The 23,021-nt window shown below is 43.3% G+C and overlaps 1 protein-coding gene across 2 annotated transcripts in view; it reads right to left on the minus strand.

The window, feature by feature from the left end:
* Window positions 1–23,021, minus strand: part of NOX4 (NADPH oxidase 4) — a 139,048-nt gene that overhangs the window by 104,361 nt on the left and 11,666 nt on the right. For both annotated transcript variants that reach the window (XM_060686199.2, XM_060686200.2), the window contains exons 2-6: window positions 16,353–16,448; window positions 9,118–9,228; window positions 7,695–7,779; window positions 2,160–2,257; window positions 317–344 (exon numbers count right to left, since the gene is read on the minus strand). In XM_060686199.2, coding sequence (XP_060542182.2) covers window positions 317–344; window positions 2,160–2,257; window positions 7,695–7,779; window positions 9,118–9,228; window positions 16,353–16,448 — 418 coding nt within the window. The remainder of the gene's footprint in view (window positions 1–316; window positions 345–2,159; window positions 2,258–7,694; window positions 7,780–9,117; window positions 9,229–16,352; window positions 16,449–23,021) is intronic.

The following is a 23,021-nucleotide window of genomic DNA, read 5'->3' on the forward strand; positions in this document are numbered from 1 at the left end:
ACTTTCTTGTTTTTTCTTTTGAAGACATTTCGCTTTTGCTCTTGGATGAGAAGCGAAACGTCTTCAAAGAAAAAACAAGAAAGTCCAGTTGCCTCCTGAAAAAGCACCTTTGGTGCAACTGTCATAAATACATTTTTTGAAACACACAAATGATTGCCTGCATCTCTCACACACAAACACACACACAAAGATGCAACCAGATAACCCCGAGGATGAATGACAGTGCTAGTATTAAGAGCCCCAATTTTGTTTCTGTTTTTCAAAGCACCATCCAGAGGTTTTATTGCATAATTCAACAAAGCATCTTCTCAGTTACCTGTTGCAAAAAGGAATTTCCTGGGATCCTAGAAAACAGAAACAGACACAAACAGTATGAATGATTTAGCAAGGCAGGAATAAGTCCATCAGTATTCTTAGCCAGAGGCATGTTTCTGGAGATAAATTGCTGAGCTGGACTATAAACAAGCTGTCTAAATCACACAGTTATCTCTTATCTGAACCTTTTCAAAAACATTGGTCAGAAACTGTGGGGGATAGAGTAGACATATCCTAAGCAATTAGAAGTGAAAATGGAAGAGAAAATATATATATATATAAATTGGACTCCCTAAATATGTATCCAAACTAGAATACATTTGGGCACCAAACCTCACTTTTTTGTTGTTTGGAATGACAATATGGTTCTCAACATAAGCAAAAATATTTTTTTTTAAATGTAATGCAAGACAGACACAGACTTCAGAGGATAATTAGAACTGCAGAAAAAACAATGCTACCAACCTGCCTTCCATTGAGGACCTGTATACTGCACGAGTCAAAAAGAGGGCTGTGAAAAAATTTACAGACCCCTCACATCCTGGACATAAACTATTTCAACTCCTATTCTCAAAACGACGCTATAGAGCACTGGCACACCAGAACAACTAGACACAAGAACAGTTTTTTCACGAAGGCCATCACTGTTCTAAACAAATAATTCCCTCAACACTGTCAAACTGTTCACTAAGTCTGCACTACTATTACTATTAATCTTCTCATCATTCCTATCACCCATCTTCTCCCAATTATGACTGCATGACTGTAACTTTGTTGCTTGTATCCTTACGATTTATATTGATATTCATTATTTCCTGATTGCTTATTTCCACCCTATGACTATTATTAAGTGTTGTACCTTATGATTCTTGACGAATGTATCTTTTCTTTTATGTACACCGAGAGCTTATACACCAAAGACAAATTCCTTGAGTGTCCAATAAAGAATTGTATTCTATTCTAATTTAAAGTCAAGCTGTGCACCTATGATATGAACATTTGGGGAACACTGCCTGGACTTTAAACTGGAATTGTAAGGATTTGTCAATGGAAAGCCTTGTTATCTAAAAGTGCATTCTAGAAAGCCAATATTGAGGATAGGATCCATTGTTGGTGTAGTGGTTAGAGTGCAGTACTGCAGGCTACTTCTGCTACCTGTCGGCTGCCTGCAATTTGGCAGTTCAACCCCCACCAGACTCAAGGTCGACTCAGCCTTCCATCCTTCCGAGGTGGGTAAACTGAGGACCCAGATTGTTGGGGGCAATAGACTGACTCTGTAAACCGCTTAGAGAGGGCTGTAAAGCACTGTGATGCGGTATATAAATCTAAGTGCTATTGCTATTGCTTAACCTGAGAATAAAACTCACAATTGGGCATCCAGCTATCAGAAGAGAACATCACATCCTGACCTACCTGAAAATCTTCTCTGAGTCAGTGTCCTCCAGAAGAATGAACACTAGACCTCCCCAATGTGCAATAAACAGGGCCTTTGTTAGGAGTTATCTGGATAGTAGAAGTAGAATAGAATGGAATGGAATGGAATGGAATAGGGCAGGGCAGAAGGGAAGGGAAGGGAAGGGAAGGGGAGGGGAGGGGAGGGGAGGGGAGGGAAGGGAAGGGAAGGGAAGGGAAGGGAAGGGAAGGGAAGAGAAGAGAAGAGAAGAGAAGAGAAGAGAAGAGAAGAGAAGAGAAGAGAAGAGAAGAGAAGAGAAGAGAAGAGAAGAGAAGAGAAGGAAGGCACCTTGGAGGTCTTCTAGTCCAACCCCCTGCTTAGGCAGGAAACCCTACACCTCTTCCTTAAAGACTTCTGCCTGGCTGCCAAAGGTTCACTCCACTCCACTCACTTCACCACGGTAGCTGGCTGCATTGAGTGCAAGGAACTCTTCGCTGTAATTCACAGAGAAGTTCAAGGCATTCACCAGGTGGGCAGCAACATGGATCACTAAAACAGAACAAAGAGATCATTTCACAAAAATGAAAATAGCGGGGATGTTTTCCCCCAAATCTTCATTCCACTCTCACAGAATGAAGATGAGACCTGCAAACAAGTTCAAGATTTTTATGGAGATTCTCAGAGGCCTCCAGATCATGGATGTCTCAAAAGTGCTTTTTTCCCCCCAAAAGGCAACTGGATTATATATATATTTTTCCCCTTAGGGAAGAAGAAGAAGACATTTCACTTCTCATCCAAGAAGCTTCATCAGTTCTGACTGGATGGTGTGGAGGGGAATGGAAAGATCATATTTCTTTGCAATCATCTGATTATTAGCATTCTCATAATCCGGTTGCCTTTTGAAAAAGGCACTTTTGAAACAAGTTCAAGATTTTTCTTTTCTTCTATTTATTCTGTCCCCGATATTGTTTTCTCCTAACAACCTCCTTTTATGTACTCCTTTTAATGACCCCATAATTCCTAGCGGGGTAAAGTCTGGGAAACTGAATGGAGAAGAGTGTTTACTGGCCGGATGCCCTTCCTGTTACCAATGCAGACTTTTATTCAGCAGATAAATTCTCATTGTACCCAGAGAGAAATATCTGCCTCTACCTAGGATCGAACTCACAGCCTCCTGAGTGTGAGGCGAGAGCTCCACCTCTAGGCCACCGCACCACTCTAACAACCTCTTGGTATCCCTTAATAAATAATTTAAAAAATTATTCTTGATTCTTACATTCCCTCTTCTTTCCAATTTCTGTCTCTAAAGATTATTTCAATGTCAGGAAAATATTAGGATAACATTAAGTAAACAGATATCTCCCTTATTCAGTTAGGTCTTTACTTATAACCATTCATTTAGTGCAGTGGTGGGATTCTAATTTTTTTACTACCAGTTCTGTGGGCGTGGCATGGCTTGGTGGGTGTGGCTTCGTGGGCGTGGCAGGGGAAGGATACTGTAAAATCTCCATTCCCTCTTCACTCCGGGGGAAGGTTATTGCAAAATCCCCATTTCCTCCCGATCAGCTGGGACTTGGGAGGCAGAGAATAGATGGGGGTGGGGCCAGTCAGAGGTGATATTTACCGGTTCTCTGAACTACTCAAAATTTCCGCTACCGGTTCTCCAGTACTGGTCAGAACCTGCTGAAACCCACCTCTGATTTAGTGGCTCTTTAAAGTTACAATGACACTGAAAAAAGTGACTTATGACCGTTTTTCACACTGTCAACTGTGGCAGCATCGCCATGGTCTCGCGATCAAAATTTGGATGCTTGGCAACTGGCATGGCTTTATGACGGTTGCAGTGTCAACTTTTTGCGACCGTCTGATAAGTGAAGTCAATGGGGAACCCAGATTCACTTAACAACCATGTTAATAATTGAACAAGGGCTTATTTGTCCACGCATGGATTCCCAAATAAAGGAAATCTTATTCTTTCTTCAACATGAGCCACTTTATGGTCTTGCTTTTCCAAAAAGCACCACTACAGCTTCATTCTGTGCTGAAAGAACTTGCTGAATCCCAGAACTTTGATTTCATATTGTAAACATTCCTCATTCCCTCTTCAGGGTATTATAAAAATTGTACTTCCTACATGTCTACGGGAGATTCTCTGTCATCCAGGTCATGGTTGTCCCAAAGGTGCTTTGTCAAGAGGCAACTGGACTTTCTTCTTTTTCTTTGAAGATGTTTAGCTTCTCAACCAAGAAGCATCTTCAGCTCATCCAAGAAGCTGAAGAAGCTTCTTGGATGAGGAGTGAAATGTGTTCAAAGAAAAACAAGAAAGTCCAGTTGCCTCTTGAAAAAGCACCTTTGGGCATACTTTCTACATGAATTCTTGACTCTTAAGTCCAATAATGGAACAAAACCTGGAAATGTAGGATTGTTGTGTGACAGTTACTAACAGTGTTTCAAACCAACCATGATCTGATACTTGCAGGACAAGAAGCAATGGATGGAAACTAATCAAGGAAAGACCCAATCTAGAACTAAGGAGAAATTGCCTGAGGAGTGCAATGAATCCGTGGAACAGTTTGCCTCCAGAAGTTGTGAGTGCTCCAACACTGGAAGTTTTTAAGAAGAGATTGGACAACAATTTGTCTGAAATGGTATAGGTTTCCTACTTGAGCAGGGGGTTGGACTAGAAGGCCTCCAAGATCCCTTCCAACATTGTTAAACTGTTATTTTTAATCGCATGCTTTTCCTTTTTATTTATCTTCCCTTTTTTTTCTCGCTTTCCACTTTCCTTGCCTCTCTCTTTTCTCTCATTTTTTACCCCTTGGAATAAGCCAGCTCATTTTTAGGATTCAGTTTGAAATCCTTTTTTTTTTTTTTTTTTTTTTGCAAGCATTTGCCTTGACCTCTCAAAGGGTCTTCCCACAGTTTTTTGTGTAACATACCGAGAGTCCAATTAATTTTGGATATCTCTTCTCTTTGCCTGTTTCTAGGTGGCCTGGTACTCGAGGGTATTTTAACTGACTATCCCTGTTCAGTTCAAACTGGAAAGCTAGAGAACAGGGGATAAATCTGTGTGTTCTGAGTTTCCAAGTGAGGTCTTTGGGGTCCCTATTAGTCAGAAACTGGGATTACTGTATAAGTGTTTCTGTTCGTTACAGTCCTCTGAATTCATCTCTTCTTATTTAAAATGACACATTGTATTTCTGTGCACCTAAAACTCTCCAAAAAAGCAAATTACAAACGTCTACTAGCTATTTCTACGCTTCCCAATTTGGTGCCGGTAGCAAATTCTGCAGGTCCCACATGTTTTAAATGTAAAAGGTTGAGGAAGGTGGATGCAGAAGGGAAGAAAATGCCATGTGACAGATGGCATAAATAAATTTAATAAATAAAATAAAATAGATAAATAAGAAATGACTCTTCACAAAGCTTTGCCAAGCAGTAGTAAAAGTGAAAACCGGTTACGTTTCAGATCACAGCAAATAGAATCACATTTGCAAAGGTGGAGCTAAGCCAAGATTTTTTTAAGGTGTTGGGAATGAAGGACAAAAATGGCTGAACAGAATAACAGAATTGGAAGGGACCTTGGAGGTCTTCTAGTCCAACCCCCTGCTCAGGCAGAAAACCCTGTACCATTTCAGACCAATGGTTATCCAATTTCTTCTTAAAAACTTCCAGTGCTGGAGCAGTCACAACTTCTGGAGGCAAGTTGTTCCACTGATTAATTGTTCTAGCTGTCAGGAAATTTCCAAGTTGTTCTAACTTACTTCTAAGTTGCTTCTCTCCTTGATTAGTTTCCACCCATTGCTTCTTGTCCTGCCTTCATTTGCTTTGAAGAATAGGTTGACCCCCTCTTCTTTGTGACAGCCCCTGAGATATGAGAGCACTGCTACCACGAACTTAATGCATCTACTTCGTATTTTTTAAGACATTGGGAAATCACTCTGCCAAATGTTGATAGTGCAACCGTAGCCAATTCCAGGCAGTTCCAAAAAAGAGCTGGAGACAGCAAGGACAGGAAATTAGGTCATTCCTTGCCTGCCACCCACCTCGTACGAACTACCAAGGGATCCCCATAAAATATGGAAAGGATGACTTAGTAGAACATAACTTCCAGGAAAACAGGCATGGGAACTGTATACAAATTCACGATTTGTAGAATTCTCCCTTCCTCTATAAATCTTTTCCTGGTCTAACCCAAAGCTTTTAAATAAAGGTCTGGCAATCAAGCTGAGAAGAGAGTATTTGGCCATATACATACTGTAAAGGTAAAGATAAAGGCTCCCCTTGCACATATGTGCTAGTTGTTCCCGACTCTTGAGGGCAGTGCTCATCTCTGTTTCAAAGCCGAAGAGCCAGCGCTGTCCGAAGACGTCTCCGTGGTCATGTGGCCGGCATGACTAAAGACCAAAGGCGCACAGAACGCTGTTACCTTCCCACCAAAGGTGGCCCCTATTTTTCTACTTGCATTTTTTTATGTGCTTTCGAACTGCTAGGTTGGCAGAAGCTGGGACAAGTAACGGAGCACTAGGGATTTGAACCGCTGAACTACCAACCTTTTGATCGAAAAGCTCAGTGTCTTAGCCACTGAGCCACTGCGTCCCTCATGCATACTTTATGAACAAGTAAATAAATGCAATGAAAGCAGACAGTGATGAGCCCACATCTGATAGGTGTCGGGTATCCAGCAGAGTCTGCTCAGCCCTTGCTGAACAAAATGGGACACCTCATCTCAGGGCAATTTAATAATTCAATTCAATTATTTAAAATAAATTAAAAAATTGCTTTCCTTGTTGTCGTTCCCATTTTATTCTGTTTTGCATCCTTTCTTTAATGACTCCATTCCATCATTTCTTAGTGTAACTCTTGTCCCGCAGCAAGTTGTCCTGTGGCCAGTTGACTGTGGCCAGTTGGCCGTGGTAAGTTGGCCATACTAAGTTGGCCACAGTGAATCGTCATTGACCTCGTGCTGAATCAGTATTTGTGGTGCTGGATCAAAATAGATTCCACAAGATTTTCATTGCTGTTTTCTGATTACGCCCCAAATGTTTTTCTGATGCTCTCAAAAGGTCTTTTCCAGCTAGCTCCCATTACAAAACTACAGGTAGTCTTCAACTTTCAACCATTCACTTAGTGACCATTTGAGGTTACAATGGCAATGAAAAAAGGGACTATTACTGTTTATCACACTTATGGCCGTTGCAGCAACTGACAGTTGCAGTGTCCCAGGGCAGTGGTGGGATTCAGCCGGTTCAAACAGGTTTGGTAGAACCGGTAGCTACCTTTTTGTGCAGTTTGATGAACTGGCTGAATAGCATGCCTCGCCACGCCTGGCCATGCCATGCCTCGCCCCTCCCCACCCAGCCACTCCTTGCCTCAATGCCCATCTGCTTGCCTGGCCACCAAGCCGCTTGCCTGGTGGGGTGGCGGGGTGGGTAGCTGGGTGTGACAAGGAGTGGCTGGGAGGGGAGGGGAGAGGCGAGGCGGGGCTGGGCCAGGCCGGGCCAGGCATGACGAGGAGGGGCTGGACGAGGTGAGATGCCCCTCAATGTGAGTGATGTCGAGTTGGCCACACCCATCCAGTCACATGACCACCTAGCCACGTCTACCCAGCAGGTCATTAGGGCAGAGAACCAGTTGTTAAATTATCTGGATCCCACCACTGTCCCTGGTCATGTGATCCCTTTTTGCGACACTCGGACAATCAAAGTCAATGAGGAAGCCAGATTCACTTAACATCTGTGCTGCTAATTTGAACAACTGCAGTGATTTCCTTAACCACTGTGGCCAGAAAGGTCATAAAACAGGGCAAAAGTCATTGAATAAACCATGTCGCTTAGCCATGGAGATTTTGGGCTGAATTGTGGTCAAGGTCCACCTGTATGAACGTGCAGATTTAAAAGCAAGAAATCCAGAAGAACAAGAGCGCTTTGACTTATATACCGCTTCATATGTAAGAATTAAGTTCTTTGATGCTGGAGGAACGAACCTGAAAAGATGCATACGGTCAGTCCACAGGTCACATGGAAAGCCTTGCTCTTATCTAACAGCCTCCTAGCTTTTCGGCTGGGCAACTGGAAAAGAAAGAATTGCAAAGCCGTCTCTTAACAGTCCTTTCCCAAAATATTTCATTTGGGGTAACAATGAATGCTGAGATATGTAAATAAAGCCCAGTACAAAGTTCTAGGGCACAGGTTTCAAACTCAAGGCCCGCGGACCAGATCCAGCCTGCGGGGTGCATAGATCTGACCCACGGGGCCACCCTGGAAACAGCGAAGGACCGGCCTGCGGCGCCAGCGAAAATTGAGCTCATATGTTATATGCCTCTTGCAGTCTTCTGCCAGCTAAAATGGAACTCTAGAGGCTGCGCGCGGCCCTCCGGAGCTCCATTTTCATTGGTAGAGCGCTTGGGCCACCACAGGAGTGGCGTCGAGCTGGCCACGCCCACCCTGGCCACGTCCACCCGGCCCACCAAAGTCAAACACAACCCTCAATGAAATCGAGTTTGACACCCCTGTTCTAGGGATCGCCCCATTTTAAGCAACAAACTGGACTTCCTTGTTTTTCTTTGAAGACGTTTCGCTTCTCATCCAAGGAGCTTCTTCAGCTCTGATTGGATGGTGGGAAATGGAAGGATCCAGTCAGAGCTGAAGAAGCTTCTTGGATGAGAAGCGAAACATCTTCAAAACAAAAAACAACAAGAAAGTCCAGTTGCCTTTTGAAAAAGCACTCTTGGGACGACTGAGAATCTCCATCATCATTCAACCAGGTTATAAGTAATTTGGAAGGGTCTGTCATAACTTAGAATGGTTGCTAAGTGACCAGTCATAAGTGTTCTGACCCAGCTCTCCAAACACGACAAACCCTCTGTAGTTCCTTTATTCGGAGCGCCAGCAGCCCCAGCAAAAAGTTTCTCTCTTACAGCCGGTTAACAAGTCTGTCTGGCAGGGAGATGAATAGTTGTCTGCCACATCTATTCATCGCCGCCCCCCTCCTTTTATCCCCAGAGCTAGGGTGAGGCTTTGTTAGCAGCGGTGACTCTTCCGTCCCAAGGATCAGCCCGTGGATTTCCACTGCTCTCCTCTCCTCTGCCTTCTGCGCATCCGTGCATCAGGCACCAGACCCAGCTGTTCCTCCTCTTCTTCATCAGCCACCTCCAGACCTGGGAGTCATTGAGTCTCCCATCTGAGGACTGACAGATGGCCCAGGCTCCACCTCTGTCTCTCCCTCTGCCAGCTCCATTCCCTCTTCCCCCTCGGAGGTCTCAGGTTGCCTTGATGCTGACCTGATTCTCACGCCTCCTCCTCCTCCTCCTCTGATTCGGCTGCTGGAAGGGTCAACGGCCAACAGGCCACAACAATGTCAAAGACTACCTATACTCTTATGCTTTTACTCCCTAAGACTTCTCTTACCTTCTGAGAGCCGCGAACCAGCGCCAGGAGAACCCGAAGCACAGGCAGCAGGACCAGGCTGCAGTTGAGATTAAGGACAGCTGCGGAGGCTCTGCTGAGACACAACCCTAGCTGAACAGGAATGAAAAGGATCAGGATCCCAACCTCCAAAATATTTTCATCTGAAACAAACGTGCATGTCATGCTTTGGGATGGTGCTTGCTGCTAATGGATCATTGTAATCAGGGTAGATAAAAATCAATGATTTTTTTTAAAAAATCAAAAAAAATCAGTTTTTTTTATTTAAATCGGATTTTTTTGATTTAAATTGGATTTTTTTTTATTTTTATCGAATTTATTTTAATAAAAAACTTTTGGGGTAAAATCTATCGTAGGATAGTTTTCTATTTAAGATACATAAACAATTTAGTTTATTCAGCATGAAATGGAGCTTAGTTATGTAGCATGAGGCTGTATATTCTGCAACACTGGGACTATCGGTGAGTCAACAGTGGGTCAAAGGAGTAGCAGAGATGACAGCTGCTCTTTAAAAATTATGATTTAAATCGAGTTGATTTAAATCAAGCCTTTTTACTAGTGATTTAAATCATGATTTAAATTGTGATTTAAATCAACTCAATTTAAATCAAATCCACCCTGATTGTAATTAATTTTTATTGGTTTTTTTTAAGGATGGATATTTCTACAGGTAATTATTTTTTTTTTGTTTTTTTTTAACTATGGATGTTTTCACAGGTTAGTGATGTATTGTAAATTTTTTGTGGGGGTGTTAAATCACCAGGAATTCCCCCAAAATTATGTGTTGTGTACATCAGATAGTAAAACAGACTGGAGACAGACAGTGAGTCAGTTTGGGCTAGTGGCTAAGGCACCAGAAGAGGAGGAGGAGGAGGAGGAGGAGGAGGAGAAGCAGATGATAAATACAACAGACAGACAGACAGACAGAATTATCAGACAGACAGAATGATGGGCTAGAGACAAAAAGAAAAGCTAAGCCCTATCTTGATTTATCTCAGGGATGGGATTAAATTTACTTTTCTGTTTAAATCTGCCAGGATACTTTCTGTGTCTGGTGTCCCAAATCCTTTCCAAATTTCCTACTACATTCCAGTTTTCTCCGTGATGAAAAAGGAATATGAGGAAAACCACAAGGGGAATTGCAGTTTTAATAAGCGCTCCTTGGTTTAATATTCATTGCATTTAATGAAATGTATTTCATTAAGGGCATTTACTTTTAATTAATTTAAAGTTAAGCTAATTCAATCCCCCTCACCTCGATCCTGCTTATTTCGGGGAAAAAACATTCACTCCCTCTCTGTCAGCCCAACCCATCTCACTGGGTTGCTATAGAAGAGGAAAGAATATATGATACCTTCATTACCTTGAACTTTTTGTGAAAATAATAAAGATGGGATACAAACGAATCAATAAATTAGATTTGCCCAATTAATGACTGCATGTTTTGGTGGATAAATTTAATCTCCTAATGTCAGTTTTTAAGAGATGGATCAGGCGCCACAAGGATCCCAGAAATGCTACTTTATTTTTGTAGAGCATATTAACAGTCTCAAAGATGCTTTTTCAAGAGGCAACTGAACTTCCTTGGTTTTCTCTGAAGACGTTTCGCTTCTCATCCAAGAAGCTTCTTCAGCTCTAAAGAAGTTTCTTGGATGAGAAGCGAAACGTCTTCAAAGAAAAACAAAGGAAGTCCAGTTGCCTCTTGAAAAAGCAACTTTGGGACAAGCATGACCTGGATGACTGAGAATCTCCACAGACATTTAGTATATTCCCCTAAAATAAGACATCCTCTGATAATAAGCCCAATTGGGCTTTGGAGCGCATGCACTAAAATAAGCCGTCCCTGAAAATAAGCCCTCCCAAAAAATATTTAAACGCATACGCAACCGGTTCCCGCATTTCCTCTGGTTTCCTTCAGGTGCCCTGTTAAGGATATTGTTGTTGTATTACCAACCAGCAGAGTGTAGAGCACAGAGAAACGTTGCTGAGAGCAATGAATAAGAGATGTGCAAATTGGTTTATCAAAAGTTTACTTTATAGTAAAAAAACAATCTCATAGTCTTTAAATCAATCCAAGTCTTTGCCAGTTAAATCAGTCCAGTGATACAAAAACTCTTCTTACCACACAAACAGTAGTTGGTTAGAATAACAAACTCACTCTGGTTCACAAACCACGATGGTAGCAGATCCATCCAACGATGATAGCACAATGGATAGAAACTCCACACACTATGGTAGCTTATCATCAACTGAACACTTTACAGTACCTTGCTTAAATACTTTTACAACCAGTGATTATCTAATTACAGCATGACTCAGCATTACAATGAATCAGCAGGAAAACTTTAAAGTCACATAATACATATCCCTATTAAAGTTACAGTACACATATATTGCCTGGACAACTTGTTAGGCTCAAACCATATCCTAACATGCCCCAAAATAATAAGACCTCCCCGAAAATAAGGCCAAGCGCTTATTTTGGGGTTCAAAAAAATATAAGACAGGGTCTTATTTTCGGGGAAACACGGATAACAGAATAGTGAAAGCTTAGACAAACTTGTTTCTGTCTCATCTTCAACTAGAGAATCAAAACGGCATTATTTCGACAGCATTTTTTTCTATCTCTGAATGGTGTAGAGGTACTCCTCATCTTACAACCACAATTGAGCCCAAAATTTCTCTTGTTAAGCGAGACAGTTGTTAAGTGAGTTTGGTGACAGTCTCTTGCCACAATTATTAAGTGAATCACTGCAGTTAAGTTAGTCACACGTTGTTAAGTGAATCAGGTTTCCCCATTGAGTTTGCTTGTCAGAAGGTCACAAAAGGTGAGCACATGACCCCGGGACATTGCAACTGTCATAAATATGAGTCAATTGACAAACCTCTGAATTTTGATCACAAGACCACAGGGAGGCTGCAATGGTCGTAAGTATGAAAAATGACCATAAATTCCTTTTTTCAGTACTGTTGTAACTCTGAACCATCACTAAATGAGTGGCTTGTAAGTCAAGGACTACTTCTATCTTATTAATAACTCCATAGCAGGGGTGAAATCCAGCAGGTTCTGACAGGTTCCGGAAAACCGGTAGCGAAAATTCTGAGCAGCTCGGAGAACTGGCAGCGGGAATTTTGAGTAGTTCGGAGAATCGGCAAGTACCACCTCTGGCTGGCCCCAGAGTGGGGTGGAAATGGAGATTTTTCAATATCCTTCTCCCAGGAATGGGGAGGGAATGGAGATTTTGCAGTATCCTTCCCCTGCCACACCCACCAAGCCACACCCACCAAGCCATACTACACTCACCAAGCCACGCCCACAGAAACAAAAGTCAAAAAATGTGGATTTCACCACTGCTCCATAGGGATTTCTTTTCAGTGGTCATATATACAGTAGAGTTAGAAAAAAGGACTAGGAAGTACTGAGAACCTGGAGAGCCCAATTCTAGATAAAACAATCAGACGATGAATCCACATAATTCTCTTTTTATGAACATGAAAATTTCCAGATGCTGCCATTTAGGTTGCATTTATTAATCCTAGCATGTTGGGGTTTTTTTTAAAGACATTTCATCTCACCACTGTGGTAAAATATGAGGGACTTTTTTTGAACATCACAAATCTCTATAATATTTGAGATCGAAATAGTGAGGGAGGGAACTCATTCTAAAGAGACGCACCTCACACAGGAGGGAATTCATGCAATCTGATCCCAGCAGCATTTGTTCAGATACACACTGGCCTGAATTTACACACTCCCCTAAGGCAGACTGTAATTTGTTTGGCTTTGGTTTAATAAGTCATATCAAACTTAAATCTTTTTGTGCTTTATAATCCGGGGGGGGGGTGTCGCTCATTATAGGATTTTTCAGCCAATTGTTCCCAATGCAATCGACCATATTTAAAAGAAACTGTAGTACAATATAATGTGTAAACCCAGCCACTGAGCTCTGTAGGATTTATTCCGAAGTTTATATAGCTAGAAAGACACACTTTGAAATACAAAAATTCAAAGGAGACTGGTACTACCTTTTCAGGATAAGATTTTATTAAAAGTCATGAATTTTCATGACCGATGGCTCATTCCAGTGGTGAAACTAAAATTTCTTACTACCGGTTCTGTGGGCGTGGCTTGGTGGGGGGTTAATGTGACTGGGTGGGCGTGGCCAATTTTTTTTTTTTAACTTTTAAAATCATTTTTTCTACAACCTCTTCGGCGAAGAGGCTGTAAAAAAATGCTTTCAAAAGGCTCTGACGATCCCAGCTGAGTTGCCTGATCGTCGGAGGCTTTTTTTCTTTTAAAAACCTCTGACGATCAGGCAACTCAGCTTGGATCGTCAGGCATCGTCTTGGATCATCAGCTTGGATCGTCAGCTTGGATTGTCAAACTCAGCTTGACGATCAGGCAAATCAGCTTGAATTGTCAGAGGCATTTAAAAGAAAAAAAGCCTTTGATGATCATGTGTTTCAGTTGGGCATGGGGGGGGCAGGGATTTTTGCTACCGATTCTCCGAACAACCCGCCTCCATCGCTACCGGATCTGGTGATCTGGTCTGAACCGGGAGCATTTCACCCCGGCTCATTCATCAATTTTAACCAACATTTGCTAGTCTGAAAAGGTGTTCTCTTTCTTTTTCTTTCTTTCTTTCTTTCTTTTTTTCTTTCTTTCTTTCTTCTTTCTTTTCTTTTTTTCTTTCTTTCTCTTCTTCCTTCTTTCTTTCCATTCATTAATTTGTATTTATTAAATTTCTATGCTGCCCATTTCCCCTGCAAGGTAACACAGTTCTTTCTGATTTTGGGCTTATTATACCGGCTGCAAACTAGTTTGAAAGAGTTTCATTGATTTAATTGCAGAATACAGGTCATCCTCAATTTACAACCATTCATTTAGTGACCCTACAAAGTTATAACGGTACTTTAAAAGCTGACTTATAAATGGCCCTCCCACTTACAACTGTGGCAGCAGCCAAACAGTAACTCGATCAAAATTCAAATGTTTGGCAACCGCTTTACGATGTTTGTTGCACAATGGGGTTGTGTGACTGTCATTATTATTTATTTATTTATTGGTTCGATTTATATGCCGCCCTTCTCCGGAGTCTCAGGGCAGCTTACAATGCATTAAGCAATAGCCTTCATACTTTTGTATATACCTGCTTAGTACGGCTTTTGGCCCCCGCTAAGCGGTGTTCTATTTTATACAAAGTCAGCTTATTGCCCCCACAATCCGGGTCCTCATTTTACCTACCTTAGAAAGGATGGAAGGCTGAGTCAACCTTGAGCCTGGTGAGATTTGAACTTGCAGTAATTGCAGGCAGCTGGTGCTACTTAACAGCACTTTAGTCTGCTGAGCCACCAAGGCTCACTGATTATTATTATGAATGTTATTATTATAACATTCCCAGGGCTATTTCTGACAAGCAAAGTCACATAACAACTGCATAATTCACTTAATGACTACAGCCGAAGCCCAAAAAAAATGGTAATAAAAACCAGATGTGACTCATTTAACAACTGACATCCTTAGCGACAACAATTCTGCTCCCAGTTATGATTGGGAGCCAGCTGAGGAATTCTGGGAGTTGACGTCCGCCAGGCTTAAAGTGGGTAAGGTTGGAGACCTCTGATCTATAATGCTTCAGCAGCCTGATCTATGATCCTGCTTGAAAAATCTGTTACTTGCTTCCCCCTCAGAGAAAAGAGAAAGCAGTCATTGGAAAAAAAATATTTTTTCCCATTAGCGTCTTTGTTTTTTTAAAAATTTTTGGAACGAGTTTCACAAGGGACTCAAGACAACGAAATTGAAGAGATGCAAATGTGCATTTAAAAAATAATAATAACTTGTCCCTTGAGACATCCACATTAGGAAGGGCTGACATGGAAAGCCCTCACCAGAACAAGCCCACAAAGCTGGTTACTGTGATCATAACAGAATAACAGAGTTGGAAGGGACCTTGGAGGTCTTCTAGTCCAACCCCCTGCTCAGACAGGAAACCCTATACCATTTCAGAACAATGGATGCCCAATCTCTTCTTAAAAATCTCTAGTACTGGAACACCCCCATCTTGTGGAGGCAAGTTGTTCCACTGATTAATTGTTCTGTCAGCAAATTTCTCCTTAGTTCTAGGTTTCTTCTCTCCTTGATTAGTTTCCACCCGTTGCTTCTTGTCCGGCCTGCCGGTGCTTTGGAGAAGAGCTTGACCTCCTCTTCTTTGTGGCAACAGAAGAAGTCATGACTAACAGAAGAAGTCCAAGTCTCTCTGTTGAACTGAGTTCATGTGGCAGATAGCATGTCAGTTTGCAGCTGGGAACAGAAGGTGGGAGTTCGTTTTCCCAGGCTCTTGCAAAGGCCTTTCCTCAACTCAAAGGCAGCCCTTTTGTCTTCCCTTGTCTTCCCTTCTCTCTAAACCGGGTGTCAGCAACCTGCGGCTCGGGAGCCACATGCGGTTCTTTGGACCCTCTGCTTCTGTGGCTCCCTGTTGAGCGATTCCACCACTGGCTGGCCCCATCCCTCGCCCTCCCCTCCCAGTCACTCCTCGCCTGGCCTGAGAAAGGTGACGGAGGGGGATAGAGCCTTGGTAGTACAGTGGTTTAAGGCACCCTGTTATTAAGCTGATTATTAAGACCAGCTGCCTGCAATTACTGCAGGGTTCGAATCTCGCCAAGGCTCAAGGTTGACTCAGCCTTCCATCCTTACACATTGTAAGCCGCCCTGAGTCTTCGGAGAAGGGCGGCATATAAATCAAATTAAAAAAAAAAAAGTGGCCGGGGCAGAGACATAGAGATACAGAGAGAGGGGGAGAGAGAGAGAGACATAGAGAGATACAGAGAGAGGGGGGAGGGGGGCAGGGAGAGAGAGAGATGTCAAAAGGCATTTGTGGTTCCCGGTGTTTTTTTAACAACCGGTTCTCTGCCCTAATGAGAAGGGTAGTGGGTAGGCGTGGCTAGGGGAATCATGTGACTGGTGGAAATGAGTGAGGTCGAGTTGGCCACGCCCACCCAGATTTTGTGGCTCCCGGTGTTTTCTTTTCTGTGGGAAATGGGTCCAAATGGCTCTTTGAGTGTTTAAGGTTGCAGACCCCTGCCCTAAACCAAATATCCATCCTCGCCCCTTTCCTCGAACAGCCCTAGGAATCTCACATCTTCCTGATTCGCCCAGTTTTCTATCGACTTTCTCAGAGTTTCAAGGAAAAGGGAAGAATTCCTCCTGCGCCACTTACCCCCAGCATCTGATGCAAATAGTAGTACTGCGGTTCACAATAATACAGTCGGAAAGTTTTCCAAAACAATCCTACGTTGAGACATAGCCAGAGCAGCTGAAGGAGGAAAAAAGGGAGGGAGGAGAGAAAATCCAAGAGTAATTAGAAACCACATGTTCAAAAAAGCAGAAACTTTCTCCATAATGGACCATACAAAAATGATCAGAGACTTGGGAATTGGGCAGAAGATTTATAAAACCTTTTTTTTTAAAGGGGAGGGAACCAATTTTTTTGGTGCGTTTCCAATGTTGCCCTAAATACATAAAAGGATTAATGAAAGATTTATGGATAAGAGTTTTAAATCCCGCCTTTATTATTTGTATAAATAATCCAAGGTGATGAACACACACACACAATACTTCTCTTATTTTCTCCACAATGTCAACCTGTGAGGTGAGTTGGGCTGAGAAAGAGGGACTGGTTCAGGGGTGGGTTTTAAATTTTTTTACTACCGGTTCTGTGGGGATGGCTTATTTTGTGGGAGTGGCTTGGAGGTCATGTGACTAGGTGGGCGTGGCTAGCTGGTCAGAGTCATTTCTGGAAGGTCCTCGCATTTACGACCAGTCCTCGCATTTACGACTCGACTCATTTGTTTGCTTTTAACACTGATCAGCTGTAGGACGGCCCTTTGAAGCCCCACGGCAAGAGTTTAAACAGGTTTTTTCTCTCTAGTCATCAGCTGGGACTCAGGAGGCAGCAATAGATTGGGGGTGGGACCAAATAAAAGGTAAGAATAACGTGGGGGGATGGGGGGTGGGAGGGCAAGGGGGAGAACTGGTTCGGTGACATCATATCGTCACCGCTACCGGCTCAGCCAAACTGGACCGAACTGGGAGGAACCCACCACTGGACTGGTTCAAAGTCACCCAGACAACTTTCATGCCTAAGAGGGACTAGAACTCATGGTATCTTGGCAATTGGCCCAAAGACTTGGATGATTGAGAATCTCCATAGATTTATAGATACGTTAAATAGGCAGAAAAAGTAGGAGAGCCAGGTCGGTCAGTATAGTGATTAAGACAGGGGTGTCAAACTCAAGGCCCACAAGCCGGATTTGGCTTGCGGGGTGCTTAAATCTGGCCCATAGAGCCAACTGGGAAATAGCAAAGGACCAGCCCGCGGTGCCTCTGGCAGCCAAAACGGGGCACGGGGTCCCCGCGCAGCCAGTTCTCAGTCTGGACGGCCTCCTGAAGCACTTTGCCGGCCAAAACGGCCCGCAAACTGGATTTCTTTGAGGGTCGGATCAGTATTGTAGTTCTCCTCCACGGGGCAGTGAGGGGAGCAGCATTTTGGCAGCCCATTTGCAGGGGGGGTGTTTCGCGGTCCCCTCATGGCCTGTTTTTGATCTGGATGGCCTCCTGAAGTACTTTGCCAGCCAAAACGGGCCACTAAAATGCCCCCCCCAGCTGGCCCGCGGAGGAGAACTACAATGCTGATCCTCGAAGAAATCGAGTTTGACACCCCTCAATTAAGACATCAGGCTAGTAAGTAGGAGACCATGAATTCTACTCCTGACTTAAAAGCACCAGGCTAAAACCCAGAAACTCTTGAGTTTCTAGTCCCTCAGTAAGCATGAAAGTCAGTGGGTGACTTTGGGCCAATCACCAGGAAACTAGTCCCGCCTTAGGCATGAAAGCTGGTGGGTGACTTTGGGCCTATCATCAGAGACTGTGAGTTCGAATCCCGCCTTAGGCATGAAGGTTGGTGGGTGACTTTGGGCCTATCACCAGGAGACTGTGAGTTCTAGTCCCACTTTAGGCATGAAAGCTGATGGGTGACTTTGATCCAATCACCAGGAGAGGGTGAGTTCTAGTCCCACCTTATGCATGAAAGCCATCTGGGTGACTTTGGGCCAGTTAGTTCCTCTTTCTCAATCAACCCACCTCACAGGGTGGTTGTTTTGGAGGAAATGGGAGGAGGAGGAAACACCGTGTGTGTTTATCACCTTGAGTTATTTATAAAAAATAATAAAGGTGGGATTTTTTTTTAAAAAAACCTAAAACACAACAATTAAATTGTCGTAACATGTTATATCAGGCTAAAATATGATTGGATAATCTACAAATTATGTAAACCCTTATTTTAGTGAACTATTCCATAATATTTAACCATTTCATGGGCATAGTATGGTACTTAAACATAAAAACTGGACTTGATTATCCCAGGTTTTGAACATTAGAAGTTAGTGTATTGTCTGATTGTTCAAGTGAAAATGTGGTTATGTATTCTCAATTTCTTTGTCTTCAATTTAGCTCAGTCAGGTAAGAAATTAAGAAACAGGTGTCTAGCCTGAAGAAATTGGCATGAGTGCAAAAGAAAGGTAGTCCTTGACTTACAACAGTTCATTTAGTGACCATTCAAAGTTACAGTGGCACTGAAAAAAGCGAATTATGTCCTTTTTTCACACTTACGACCATCGCAGCATCCCCATGGTCATGTGATTTACACTTAGATACTTGACAACTGACTCATATTTATGACAGTTGCAGTGTCCCAGGGTTACGTGATCACCTTTTGACAAGTAAGGTCAATGGGGAAGCCAGATTCACTTAACAACGGGGTTACCAATTTAAAAACTGCAGTGATTCACTTAACAAATGTGACAAGGAAGGTCGTAAAGTGGAGCAAAACTTACTTAACAAATTTCTCACTTAGCAACGTAAATTTTGGGCTCCATTGTGGTCGTAAGTCAAGCACTATCTATATTGCTTCCCCCCCCTTGGAAAACTAACTTGTTAGAGTTCTTAAAGTAAATTATAATATGATTGATTCAGGATGGAAAAAAACACAACAGTTACTTCTTCACACAACACAATTCACTCCTGGCATCGTTCTTAAATCTGGGACCTTCAATTGGAACTCGCAAAATATCCCGTTTGTACAAGGGTTCAGTGGGGACAATGGATTTGCATAAATCGTTGCCATAGAGCCGTGACGGTGAACCTATGGCATGCGTGCCACAAGTGGCACGCGTAGCCTTATCAGTACGCGAGCTCAGCTCCAGTGCGGCCTTCTGGGTTCACCAGAAGTAGGGAAGCAAGCTATTTCCTGCCTCCGGACCTCGGATGATGGTGGGGAGGCCCGTTTTTCTCTCTCCCCAAGGGCCTCTGGGGAGTGGGGAAGACCATTTTCGCCCTCCCCAGACTCCTAGAAAAGCTCTGGAGCCTGGGGACAGCAAAAAATGGGCCTTCTGGTCCCACCGGAAATTGGCAAACGGGCCGTTTCTGGCTTCCGGGAAGGGTCTGTGGAAGGCCGTTTTTGCCCTCCCCAGACTCCTAGAAAAGCTCTGGAGCCTGGTGAGAGAGAAAAATGGGCCTACCAGGCCATCGTGTGCCAGGAGCAGGGGGAGCTTAGGGGGGTTGCACATGCATGCGCGGGGCTGGGGCACATATAATTATGGGTGTGGGCATGCGCACACGCAACACACACACCCCGCTCTTGGCACGTGATGGCAAAAAGGTTGGCCATCACTGCCATAGAACATGGCACTGATCAACCCTTGGAATCACAGTACCAGAAGGGGTCACTGAGGCCATCAAGTCTGTCCCCCTGCTATGCTCAGGAATCCACACTTGAACATCTGTGAGAATCATTGGTCCAGGCTCAGCTTGAAGACACCCAACAAAAGAGTGATTATGGCCATAGAAACTTGGTAATTGCTTCTATGAACAAACGGGATGATTTCCACCCAATCATATGAAACAGATCAAAAGTACTATTTCAGAAATACAGTACAGAACTCCCAGGAAATGCCTATGATCCCATGTCCTCTTGCTCCAGAAGGATACTGAAACCCCTCTTCCACTGCCAGGTGAACTGAGTGATTTGGAATGTCCCCACAACAGAAGTCTGGGTGAACTTAATTTGACCTTATGCATAATGGATCTGTTAAAGAGTCCTAACCACTCTGGTTAAATGACTAGATCAATTGATCTCAAAAGTTCCCACGATAACTTAACTTATGCTTTCTTTATTTATGGTCTATCAGATAAACCACACTTGGCTGCGCATGGACAGATCTGTTTTGCATTAAATATAATTCCCTTGGATTGACTGGGACAAATGACACTCTGGGCATTCACACAACTCACTAATTCCACCACTAATCTAATTAAACTTGTTGTGGGAACAGGAGGTCCATTTCTTTAGATTCCCGGGCTTTGGTTTTGATCAGTTCCAGAGGGGAGCTGCTCCTTCCTATCTTGCTCATCGCCATAACCAATCTCAACTTTTCAACTTGATTAGTGTGATTTGAGCTAGAGATATATTCTTCTCCAAGTTCTAATTCTCATCTTTGGTTTGGTAACCCACAAGCAGGGGTGGGATTCATCCGGTTCAGACTGGTTCGGGTGAACTGGATGCTAATTTTACATCTGGTTCGCCGAACCGGTAGTTGCAAGGACCGGCTGGCCCGGTCCGGCCACCCCACCCCTCCTAGGAGTCTCCACGCAGCCTGTTTTGGATGCCAGGTAAGTGCATCGCCCACACGGAGGTTCTGGGAGGGTGAAAAACAGACCTCCCGGAAGTTCTGCAAATCCGGAAATGGATCCGTTTCTGGCCTGTGGAGGGCCTCCGGAGCCCAGGGGAGGCTGTTTTTGCCTTCCTGGAGGCAAGGAAAGCTCCGGAGCCTCGGGAAGGTGAAAAATGGGCCTCCCGGAAGTTCTGGAAGTTCCAGAAGTCCGGAAACAGGCCCATTTCCAGGCTCCAGAGGGCCTCTAGAGCCCAGGAGAGGTCGTTTTCACCCTCCCAGAGGCTTGAGGAAAGCCTCCGGAGCCTGGGGAGGGTGAAGAAAGGGCATCCTGGAAGTTCCAGAAGTCCAGAAATGGGCCTGTTTCCGGTCTCCAGAGGGCCTCTGGAGCTTGGGGAGGGCGAAAACAACCCCCCCCTCTGCCGTGGTGCAGGAGGCCGAGTAGGCCACACCCACCATGTCCATGCCCACCCAGCAACCGGTTGCTAAAATTTTTGAATCCCACCCCTGCCCACAAGCCACTAACGGTAAACCACAAGCCACTGACTCTGAAAGAATCTGCAAGTTCATCAAGAATCTAGGTATCTCAGTACCTAGATTCAGTATCATGTATCATGTAGGTATCTTCATGAAGGATTATTATGGAAGCCCATCTTGGAACTGCACTAGAAAAATAGAAGACCTTAAGGCAGTGTTTCTCAACCTTGGTAGCTTGAAGATGGGTGGACTTCAATTCCCAGAGTCTGGGAGTTGAAGTCCACCCATCTTCAAGCTTCCAAGGTTGAGAAACACTGCCTTAAGGTTTTTGCAGAAGACTTTCTTCCCCCTATACGTAGTCCATTTAGTCCTCAACTTACAACAGTTCATTAAGTGATGGTTCAAAGTTACAATGGCACTGAAAATAGTGACTTATGAGTGTTTTCCACACTTATGACCATTGCAGCATCCTCATGATCACATGATCAAAACTGAAGTGTTTTTTTTAATAGTTTTTTTTTTATTTTCTTTTAATACAAAACATTCATTAAACAGTGAGTCATCTGGGTACATATTTTTTGTGTCACAACAATTGAAGCTTGCCACCATATTCATTATTTATATTGACTCTTATTTTAATATTAATGTTTAATGCTTAACATTCTATTATCATAATATTTCTCTTTAACTTATTTGGTTTTATTATACATTATTTTCATATTTCTTCTCTAACCATTGATAAAATAAATCCCATATGTTATAATAATCAGATTCTTCCTTCCCTTTACTTGCTAATGTTAATCTATTCATTTCTGCACATTCCAGTATTTTCTTAATCACATTTTGATCTACAGGAATATCTTCGCCTTCCCAAAACTGAAGTGTTAATACAACTTTATAATGCGTCTGTAAGACCACACTTAGAATACTGCATCCACTTTTGGTTGCAATGATTTTAAAAAGATGTTGAGACTCTAGAAAGAGTGCAGAGAAGAGCAACAAAGATGACAAGGAAACTGGAGGCTAAAACATATAAAGAACAGTTGCTGGAACTGGGTATGTCTGGTTTAATGGAAAGATGGACTAGGAGTGTCGTAGGCAAATAAACACCCCTCATAGCTTTCTAAACCTTCTGCTAGGTCGCCCAATTTCAGCCAACATGACAACAGGAGAAAAAAGGTGAAACATCCTTATCCCACATTGTGAAATTCTAACAGAGAACTGTTTACCCATCCACCCTTCCAGAGGTGATATTCAGCTGGTTCAGACCGGTTCAAGCGAACCGGTAGCAGAAATCGCCCACCCGCCCTAGCTCTATGCTGTCCTATTTAGGCACGTTTTTGAGGTGGTGCACATGTGTGGAAGGCGAGTGCGTGCGCAAAGCGAGCGAGCATGTGTGTGGCGAGCTGTGGTAACAAAATGTGAAACCCACTGCTGCACCCTTCTGATTTTATAATAGTTGGCACAAAGCCGTATAAAATTCCACTGCTATCAGATGAGGTCTCTGTTCATCCACATCAGTGGTGAAATCCAAATTATTTTACTACAGGTTCTGTGGGTGTGGCTTAGTGGGCGTGGTGTGGCTTGGTGGGAGTGGCTTAGTGGACATGGCAGGGGAAGGATACTGCAAAATCTCCATTCCCACCCCACTCTGGGGCCAGCCAGAGGTGGTATTTGCCGGTTCT

The sequence above is a fragment of the Pantherophis guttatus genome, chromosome 5 (assembly GCF_059756535.1).
Source record: "Pantherophis guttatus breed Tessera chromosome 5, ASM5975653v1, whole genome shotgun sequence".
NCBI lineage: Eukaryota > Metazoa > Chordata > Lepidosauria > Squamata > Colubridae > Pantherophis > Pantherophis guttatus.